General features: G+C 42.2%; 1 protein-coding gene across 1 annotated transcript; it reads right to left on the bottom strand.

The window, feature by feature from the left end:
- Positions 1–3,927: 3,927 nt before the first annotated feature.
- Positions 3,928–9,986, bottom strand: wnt11b (wingless-type MMTV integration site family, member 11B). The gene is made up of 5 exons (NM_001016735.2): positions 9,706–9,986; positions 8,546–8,781; positions 7,533–7,813; positions 5,619–5,911; positions 3,928–4,927 (listed from the first exon to the last, which is right to left on the bottom strand). Exons 1-5 carry the CDS (start codon positions 9,780–9,782, stop codon positions 4,753–4,755), a joined length of 1,062 nt encoding a protein of 353 aa, NP_001016735.1. The 5' UTR covers positions 9,783–9,986; the 3' UTR covers positions 3,928–4,752.
- Positions 9,987–11,150: the final 1,164 nt, after the last annotated feature.

Genomic DNA, 11,150 nt, shown 5'->3' with positions numbered 1-11,150 from the left:
CTCTGTCAGTGATAAAAATCCTTGTAAAATCTTAATTGTGACGTTGTATTTAAATCCAATCTGTGCTGCAAAACAATAATGTGGGATTGGGAATAGAAAGTATTTACCTTAACAAAAGGCCTGCCCCACTTGCCTTGTGCCTCATACATTCCACAGCGGGGAGCAAATGGAGCCTTGGAATTACCACCTGTTTCAGAGCATCCAGGACTCCCCGGAAACCTATGGAGGCAAATTCACGAAACTGGTCTGTTTGGGTGCAGTGGACACTTTAACCCCCTAACCCCCCTTGCAGGGCCCCCCTCCCGACGTCCTCCCCCGAGTGCGCAAATTTTATGTGTCAGTGGAGGAGCGGTCGGGAGGGGGAGTGCTGGTAAGGGTTGGGTCTGGACCGCTGGGGCCGTCAAGAACGGGGGCCCACCGGGATTTTTCCCAGTGTCCCGGCGGCCCAGTCCGACCCTGCTTTAAGGTAGCAATTTTCAAACTGTGGGACTTTGGGCTGTTTGAGTTTCAACTAACTGTTCAGTTTTTTTTTTTTTTTAAATTCTTTATTTTAGATTTTCAGATGCAAGGGGGGAGGGGTGGGATACATAAGGAAAAGGGAGGGGTGGGGGAGTAAATAGCATTCTTTTACAAGCTTATTTAGTCATAAGATGAAGGCATATCTGACAGCAAGTCATAACTGTCTAACACTGGTACATATTCACAGTTCCATTTCAACAATTTCAAACATTTTAATAGACATATCAGTGGATTCCATATTATACCTTTACTGTTACCTGTAAGGGGTGAAGATTTAGTTTGTTGGGGTGAGGGAATTTTTTTTACGTTAATGGTCTAGTGGCCTTGTGGTGTACGTACCCTTATTGGCTTAGTTTCTGTAAATAGTCTGTCCAGGGTGTCCATATGTTTCTATACTGTTGGCTTTTATTTTGTATTAGGAAAGAGATCTCTTTGAGTTTAACTGTTCAGTTTTAAGCCTTGTGAAACCCGGACAATTATCTGGAAGTAAATGAAAAACATGTAAATATTAAGATACTTACTGGCTTACAACATGGCTTAGTTATCTAGTACATTTAATTTCTTATTATTACAGAAAAGGAAAGCAAAGCAGTCAAAAATTATAAATTGTTTTCTTAAATTAGCCTTGTTGTATTTTTAAATGTTTCTGGATAACTAGTTTCTGTATTACAGATACCATACCTTTAATTTAAGGATTAGACTTTACTCATTAGCAGGGGTGGGCCAAGTCGACCAGGCGCCCTAGGCAGCCCAGCTGGCCACTTACCCCTGCACTGCATACACAGTGACCTAGCGGAGGGGGAGAGATGCTGCTCAAAGACAAGCAGAGGGGGAATGGGAGCGTGGACTAGGGGTAGGCAGGAGAGGTACCTGCCTGGGCCCCCCCCCCAGCATTTTGCCCATGGCAGTGTTTTTCCCTAGGCATGTGCCTCTTCTTCCTTCCCCTTGTTCCAGCCCTGCTAATCAGGCAGGCAGACTATAGATAGAGCTAGGGTTGCCACCTGTCCAGTTTTGAACTGTCCCAGTTTTTTAAAGGGCTGTGCAGTTAAGAAAACTGACCCTGGCATCATAAGCCCACCCAACATTATTGTGCCCACCCCTGGCGTCATCATGCCCATCCCCTTTGTTTAGGTGTAGGCACCAGCAAAGGTGGCAACCATAGGGACTGCCCCCATTTTAAGACCCTGAAACACTGTCAGAAACAGTGTCAGAAACAGACAGAAGGCCAACATTCCTATTTACTTCTAGGTACTCCTGGATGCTTATCGTGGAAGTCAGGTAGAAAAAGTATTTGGGGAATATATGGTTGGAAATGGTGTTAATACAAGCTTGAAAAAAGGCCTGTTGCTAAAACGTCGCTTGTACTATCCAGGATACAGCTATGATGGAACAAAGGCTTTTTTAATTTTATGGAATTTAAATGGTGCTGTTTAATATATATATAGTTGAGTGGTTGATACAGCCATGTCTTTATATATATATATATATATATCCTTGCTAAGGTTGTGGCCACCAAGGGCTCAGGGGAGCTTGAATCAAAAAAACATTCTCACAAGCACAGCTTTAAGGGGATGTTGTTGTGATTATAGTGCAGGTATAGGACCCATTATCCAGAATGCTTGGGACCAAGGGTATTCCAGATAAGGGGTCTTTCCGTAATTTTGATTTTCCATACTACCAAAATTTATAAAGCATTAATTAAACCCAATAGGATTGTTTTGCATCCAATAAGGATTATTTATATCTTAGTTTGGATCAATTACAAGGTACTGTTTTATTATTACAGAGAAAAAGCAAATCAGTTTTAAAATTCTGAATTATTTGATTAAAATGGAGTCTATGGGAGACAGGCTTTCTGTAATTTGGAGCTTTCTGGATAATGGGTTTCCCGATAAGTGATCCCATACCTGTACGAGCAGAATTCAAATGTCAGCATGTACATAGAATTACTGGCTTAGTCTGACAAACCTGAAAACCATTGGAATGTGGGAATTTACGAAAATTGATATATTTTGACTCCAGATTAGTAACCCTTGACACTCAGCAGTTATCAATGATCATCATTCAACTGTGCTAAGACTAATGAAAGAAAAAAACACTTTCAAGGATTAATACCTACATTTCTGTGTAGAGTGCCTAGATATCCACCAACTCTCTGGGGGCCTAAGCAAGTAACATATAAATCACACCAATGTGATTTACTGAAGAGCACAAACTCTTTTCTTTTCCAGGGACCCAAGAATGATTACCCTGACTCCCCTTTAAAGGTATGCTTCTAAAAAAAAAAAATGTACGGTACAGCACTGCGTTGACATGTCATCTGTCTTTCTTCTAGCATTCCCCTTTAATGAATGGGATATATGATAGGCGGTGAGATTTCAGCACAACACAATACACACATATGTTTTTAAAAAGGGAAAGTTGGGCAGCAGGTCACAGGGGGGATTTTGCAGCAATCATCTCTTCTTGCAATCAAAGTGATAGTACACATCTATTTGACATGAACTTGGTTAGTTGGGCTGGAACTAAAAAGGTACATTGCAAAACATGATGGCAGATAGGGGCAAGCTGTTCCATCTAACAGGCCTTTGCATTATTTTATTATTATTATTTATGGTATGGTATATAGCTAGAGCACACATCCTGGTGACAATTCCATCTCTACCAAGGACCAATCCAACTGCCTAAATATGGGTTATATTCTCCTCCTGTGACTGTTTTTTGGCAGGCTTTCAGCTGGCTCATCCTATTAATGACCTTTATATCCACAAACCATAGGAAAATGTCAGTGTTCATACCACCAGTTTCCATGTGAGACTTGGACCCCCAGCGAGTGCAGTTTGGAGGTTATAGGGCAACCATAAATCAGATCCAGCAGATGGGGGGTGATGGTCTGGATAAGGATAGCGGTTGTCTTGTACTTTACAAGTATTTGTGAGATATTCCTGGAAGCTACTCTGCTCTGTGGGGGTGAAAGAGTCTATTCCAAATGCCCTACTCAGCATTATGGCAGTTATAGAGCAGTTGGGGGAAGGGACTTCTGCAGGCCAAATAAAACACCAAGTATTTTGGGCAGTAAAACTTTGGAATTTAGAGGATTACAAGCACCCTGGGTGTATGCATATCATACCAGTACAGATCTGCTGCCCAGTCCTTAACTGCAGCAGCTGCTCCCTTACAGGCCCTGCAAAAGGCACCTGCTAATGCCCCCCTCCCCCATCCAGCTGTCAGACTGAACCCCCACAGGTGCAGGAAATCCTGCACTAAAAAGAATGGACCATTCCATCATCAGCACTGAATGACGTTACCTTAGAAACCCTCTGCAACTCGGTGCTTTGCCCCCCCAACCACCACACAATGATCCATCTACCACTTTATGGCCAGCAACAACAAGACCAAGATTTGTGCTGCAGCAAATATCAATTTTATTAAAAAAATAGAACATTTACAAATATTAAAAAAAAACTATTTTCTAAGACTTTATGTCTCAATGTCTAAAATTCAGACTTTACAGATAAAAAAGGTCCAGAAAATTCTGAACGTCATATCCCGTTATACACATATACATACATACCCACATATACAGTGGGCGACTTTTAGCAAGTGGTAACCGAAATCCTAATGAGTCCTAAGTCCCAGATTCAGATTTCCAGTGAGTAATCTGTGCCTCATTTTCCAGTCAATATTAAAAGTTCATTTTGAAAAGAAAGGAAAAAAAAAAGAAAAAAGTTATGTCACATTGCTGGCTTCTTTAACAGGCCCCTGAAAACTAACCGCTCCAAAGTTTGGCAGCATATGGCAAATGCCTGATGGGAGGGTCATGTGTATTAATAAATATGTTCAGTCTGGTGCTGCTAGTTAAATACATATTATTACATGTCACCCAGTCTATTTTCAGTCACCAGAGGTATCACTTGGGTTCCTTGACCTGGCAATAAATCCATTGTTGTTACTGGCTATCAGACTTCAGCCTGAAGAGGATGGCTTGGCAGTTCCATATCAGAAGGGGAAACTATACATATTTCGTACTTGAGTTTCTGGAAGCCACTCAGGGCCCATATATTGATGAGCAAGCAGATCAGACCAGCTGCATTTGGCTTCCCCTAGCTTTAATCCAGAAGAGAAGTTTAAAGTCCCAGCTCTGCCTCTCCCACTGCCAGGGAAGGACTGTTTGCAGAACCATAGAGGGCTGTCAGTGCTTTAGTAGTGTACAGTGAGGAGTTCATTATGGCTTTACTTGCAGACATATCGCTCCACTGTCCGCTCACATTTCTTACACATGACATAGCAGCACCAGTAGTACTTGCACTGACAGCGCTCTACGATGGTCTCCGTGTATGCGTTGTATCCGCGCCCGCAGCACATTAGGTTACAGCTGTCGCTCCCAACGGAGGTCTTGTTGCACACCCTATGGGAGAAAAAATGCATCTGGTTAGGTTGTTAGCCGATACACAGAGGTATATTGAGAACCAAGAAAGAGTGCTCACAGCTGCAAGGTATTAGAAGATCTGCCACCCATGTAGTAACAAGGAAGGAGAATACATAATTCCTGCAGGTAGCAGAAGTTTAAGCTAGTTTTAAGTTACTATTGCTATTATTACTCAGTAATTATTTCATTCAATAGCAGCTTTTGGTTTAGATAATATTCACTTTGAATATTCACCATCCTTGGGATACCTAAAGTCCTATTTCTCAGATCCCCCCCACCAACATTTGCTCGTTTGGGGATAAGTTTTCAGTGTCTTTCATCAGCTTGGTGTAGAGGCGAGACATCAGGGAGATAAATGGGTCAGACTGAAGACAGACACTGCCTAATTGACTCCAGACATCCATAAAAATATACAGGGCAATAGTTGATGACATTTCTATGACAGGTAAAATTTGTAACTTCAGAGCACTTGATGGGCAATGAGACCAAGGCAACATGCAATGTTAATAGATGATATGCCATCATCCCTTCCATGCCACCATTTTTGCTAGCAGTGACTTGTAGTTCTACAGATATGCTATTACTTTTGTAAGAAAACACAATAGAACTTTTACCCCAATTAACACCAATATTAATAATTACTTCATTTTTAATATAAGGATAATCTTACCTGTCTTGTGTTCCATATGAGCCCAATTTGGGATTCTTTGCGCAGTAGTCAGGGGAACTAACCAGGTACACCAGCTCAGACTCTCTCACTGGCCTGATGTCTAGCTCCCTGGGAACGAGCTGCCTCCGAGTGCCAGTCTGTCTGTGAATGACTTTGGTGGCACCAAGGTACTTAGATTTCAGCTCATTAGCAATATGGGGAAGATCCTGGAGGCCCTTCCAACAGGTCTTCACTGAGCAGGATCCAGACACACCATGGCACTTGCACTTTGTCTCCAGAGAGTCCATAAGTACCTGCAGAACAAATAAAATTTAATTGACATCTTCCATTTAGACTATAATAATAGATTTACACGGTGTACAATTTACTTCTATTTTTCCATCCAGCACACAAAGGAAAAATGAGCCTCCTCATTCCTCCTTGTATTTGCTTTCTGGCATAACAGTGTATTATATTTAATACAAAATTGCCTAGAACTGACTAAAAGTGCATAAACAGAAATAAAAGAATGGATGTTTTGGTATAATAGGATCTCTTTAATGCAGTGTGTTCATGCCAAATGCATACTGTTGCAGAAGGTTTTAAATGAGAATGAGTGCAACATATTTTCAGTGTATGCTAAGCTTGGGTAACACAAGTGAATACTGTGATAAGTCACACACACTAGGCATGGGTATCCAACATCTGGCAAACTGTTGTTTTTACAGTGCTAACTAGAAGAGCAGCATGGGGTTGAAATGTGTGGGGATGGGGGTTATGGGAGCTGACCTCTTCATAGTGAGAAACAGTGAAAATAAAAATGTATGAAATACAATGTGATTCTTAGTAATCTTGCATTTCTACCTTTTTGCATTAATGTTAAAGTGATACTTCAATTCATTCATTGGTAATTATATTTTTCATTAAATTATATATTGCTAAACTTGTAACGGGGTTGTTCCCTTAAGCTTGATAAGCTTTATTATCTAAGTCACTCTGCTAATTAATCCTATTAAAGTCTCCAAATCCTGCAACTATGTAAACAGTTAGTATTGGATAGATTCTCTGGCTGCTGCAGTCTGATTGATCTGTTAGGGCTGTGACACACGGGGAGATTAGTCGCCCGCAACAAGTGAGATATGTGGCAGCGCGACTAATCTTCCCACAAATGCCCACAAAGTCGCCGAAGTTTCCTCTCAAGGCAACTTCTGCGACTTCGACAAATCGCAACGCCGCGTATGCCATCCCACTGGCTAGAACGTAAATCGCCGGTGGGATGGCATACGCGGCGCTGCGATTTGTCAAAGTCGCAGAAGTTGCCTTGAGAGGAAACTTCGGCAAATCACGCCGCCGCATATGCCATACCACTGCCGATTTACATTGCCAGTGGCATGGCACTGCGGGGAGATTAGTTGCCCGCAACAAGGGAGATTTTTGCGGCGCGAATAATCTCCCCGTTTGTCACAGCCCTTAGGGAAATGACACATGGTATGATCCAAATGTATAGCCCCTAAGTTTGGCATTCATGGTAATATCTGTGCCAAAGCTGACTTTTACCCTATATGACCGCCAGTGGTATGATTGTTTGACCCCTGAGCTGAACAACTGGATCATACAGAGAGACAAATGGATTTTCAAACCAATAACCTGCTGAATTGGTCTGGAGGGGCCTTTTATTAGCCTGTATATGGGCAGCTTTATACAGTAACTAGGCTCTAAACCACAAACTTTAGCTCAACCTGCTGGACTGTGCCTATGACTCCTCATGCTCTCTGCCATTGACTTGAATAGCAACTGCTGGTGGCAGAATGATTGCCTTTCTTGTCCATGGCAGGCAGAATGAACAGTCATAAGTGTTTCTCCGCTATAAAGGGGGACTGGTCACAAAGATTTTACTCTGAATGTGTATCCTATAATGTGGGAATAAACTCTTACCTGTCTGCCAACTGCGTTGTTGTGTAGATTAATCATTTTAGTGGCCTGGGTCCCTCCTGACTTGCTTGACTTCATTGGAGCATCAACGAAAGCAGAGCCCATGTTAAGGCCATAATGGAGGTTGTCCCCACATCCTCCCCATCGGAAGCCTGTTCCGGGCACCTCAGCTGGGGTGGCACCACAAGAGCATGTGGGCAGCTCCCCTGAGGCACAAGCACGAGCAATGGTATGGCTGATAGTGGCAGAGGCCAGAGCGTAAACAAAGGCAGATTCCCTGGTACCTAGAATAAGAAATATCACACAACATTCATGAGACAGTCCATAAATATATGTCATTAAAATTTCCATTAGCATTTAATAAAAAAATAAACTGGCATGGCTTATTTTGCACCGGGTGCCTTATTTATCTGCATGTTTGCATCTGTTCATGACTGGGAGCTGCCATACTGTATCTCAGTCATAGACTCCAATAGAACAGTGGACAAACTGGCAAGAAGACACTAGAATAGTTTTTCCAAGTGAGTTCCCCTGTGCTAAATGCAATCTTTGCTCTCAAAATTTAGAATTGATTAGCATCATGTTACTTGAAACCTGTAGGGTCACAGCTGTTATAAATCTCCCTAAGAATCTCACACCTTCCTTTCAAACTTAAATATTTATTAGAGGATTTTATTAATTAACTCCCCAGATATCCTCAATGGAACAAGGGGCAAATGTCAGCCAAAACTTATTTATAAACACTATAGGCTGGCTTTTCTCAGTTACTTTCATAGGCTGCAGTAAATATGTTTGCAGGGTATCACACACAAAGGATGGGTTCACACCATACTGCAAACCTGCAAGCCCCACTCCCTGACTGTGGGGGGGCTCCTACCCTGTACATTCCACAATTTATCATTATATATGTGCCACTGTTATACAGTATCAGCCTTGCTAGTTCTTAGCCGAGATGTATTCCTGCTTTCAGACCTATTTTCACATTTTGACTCTGCATATGGTTTAAGGGATGCTACCTTTGCTCAAGTCAGGGGTGAAGTTTGGTGCATTCTCTACTGAAGAGCAGTTCCAGCGCATGTCAGAGAATGTCATTTGGCATGTCAGCTTGGCCTGTTTGGCAGCATTAACAACACTTTGCATCAGCTCAAGATTCCTTTTGCAGAGCTGAGACTGTTCAGGGACTAAACCATCCAGCAAACGACAGTGTTCGCTCTCATTCCAGGCCACCCGGCTGCCATTCACAGTGAGACCACTGTAAGAGAGGACAGAGAGGGGAAACAGGTTATTCATTGTCTACAAACATTTGAGAATTTATGAATACAGAAAAAATTGTTAATTAAGCAGATAATTACCAACATGAAAATATATAATTATACCAGTTATGCCACCAGCATTGGGCTCAAAATGGGACAATAACAAGAGTTGCATCATGGTCATATACAGCCACAGAAGAAAATGAAAACTATAATATGAATGGGGTATGACATAATTCCTCATGCAGTATATACAAGGGACATAGATTTCTTAACTGGAGATGACTGGGATATAGGTATTTTGGGGGGCAAGAAGGGGGCTTGACAATAAAGATGCAGCTTTTGCTATAGTACTGCAGAGTTATTGTTTCTGGAGACATGAAGGAAGTCTGAGGAAGGTTCAAGCTGCACAGAAACGTTGCCAAGCAAAGTCATGCTTATTTTCCATTCGAATGGTAGGGGCTGTTAATGAATGGAAGCACCCAGCTACAGAGGACAGTAGTAGGAGTAAAATCAGCACTCATTGTGGTATAGAACAGGATGCTAAACTGATAACCCTTTGGCTCCTGAGCCTTGATAGAAACTGCAGGAGGTAAGGGCAGTCGATTACATTGTTGTTTTAATTATTAACTTGCCCTTTTAATTATCTGAAGATGAAATTAGAAGACATTTGTCTTTGCAGCAGTAATTTGCACCCACCCACTCTCCCCCCATAATAGCTAAAGATAGAAAACCTCTTTGTATTCTGGGCTACCAAGACGCAATGAAAAATACATGCACCCTGCACAAAGTGTGATCTGCCGAGTTCTGCCAGTGCTGCAACAATATACATGCCTGAGGCAACAGAGAAATATTCAATAGTGGATGTAGTTGCTGTGCCAAACCTCTAATATAAAGAAAATAAAATGCCCACTGATACTTACAGCCACTGGATGGCGCCACAGAGCCTGGAGCAGCACAAGATGAGTAGTAGGGTGACACAGTGACGGATTAGAGCCATTGGTAGTGCAGGGGGTAAAAAGAGGGTCCGGTGCAAAGAAAAAGTGAAGGTACTGGATGTGCAGAATTCCTGTGATGGGTTTTCCTTTCTTTCTAATAGGGTAATCGTGATCTCTGTAGTGAAAGTCGTGCGATGCAATCGTAAAAGATTTCTGTGATAAACTAGTGCACTGGGGAGTTCAGTATAGGATGTGTCCTGTGAAGTCTCAGTGCAGAAGGCAGCAGTCAGGCAGTGGCCACAGGAGGCAGACAGAGCCTTTCTCTTCTCATTCTGCCTTTGTTCTCGCTGCCTCTGGCATTTAAACCCCCGGTGACATCACTGGATCCCACCCCTGGGGCCGGATCTGCTGTGTGCAGGTGGGATGCAGAGTTTCACACATGGGTGAGTGATCAGCCCCTCCGTGAGAGTCCCAAGTGAGAAGGTTCTGCAGGCTCTTTCTGGCCCCAGTTTCACTGCTCTGCCCTGGAGCCTTTATATTAGGGATCATCGCATTAGGAACAGACACCCAATAACCAACACATGGAGCAAGGCTTGATTAGCAATCAGTTTGCTTCTTGGCCACATGGTTGTATGGTCAGTGCTGCAGTTTGAAGTGACATGATTATCGTATGATTAATGTATATATGATTATTATGGATATATAAAATGGTTATTGTATTTATGAATCAGACTTTCCCTGTATATACACAGCAGTTTCTACCAGTGATGGGGCATCTTTTTTATGTAAAGTAGGTATGGCTACCAGCATAAATATTGGGGGGCCTCAAGTTTGTTTTGCCTGACTGCTAGCAGTAGGACCCCAAAACACATGCGGCCCTACCTAGACTACGGTGCCAGTATTGTTGACTGCCTAACTGAGCTAAAATTGTCTGAACTATGTGTAGTAGTGTAGAGTCATTGGATTTTATAATGTGGAATGTTTATAGTTATAGAGCATAGTAGCATTTTACAAGTATAGGGGGGTTGTTGAGAGCTGCAGTTGAACAAGTGCAGTAGATTTGACATTTGCTGTATGATATAACTAACTATGCATATCATAAATGATATTTAGCCCTGCTTCTATGTGCCTAGTAACCCCTCTCTGCTGTTGCACTGCTGACTTGGTACATATACGTTGAGGGCTGTGAGCAGACAGACCTGATACCTCAATTAAGTGACCCAGAAAGTACCAAGTAACCTTTAATTGATCTTAAACCGGATTATGACACTTTGGGACACCAGGTGAATAACACATTAATTAGACAAATTACTGAGCTTTAAGTGAGTGAAACTAAAGAAAAAATGCAGTTCTCTTCTCCTCCCACGTGTGATACCCCAGAGAGTTAGCCCCTGAATGTGTTTATTTTTTTTAGTTATTAAACAGATTAA

Source organism: Xenopus tropicalis, chromosome 8 (assembly GCF_000004195.4).
Source record: "Xenopus tropicalis strain Nigerian chromosome 8, UCB_Xtro_10.0, whole genome shotgun sequence".
NCBI classification, from domain to species: Eukaryota; Metazoa; Chordata; class Amphibia; order Anura; family Pipidae; genus Xenopus; species Xenopus tropicalis.
Note: the sequence above shows the minus strand (reverse complement) of the source record. Positions and strands in the feature narration are given on the sequence as shown.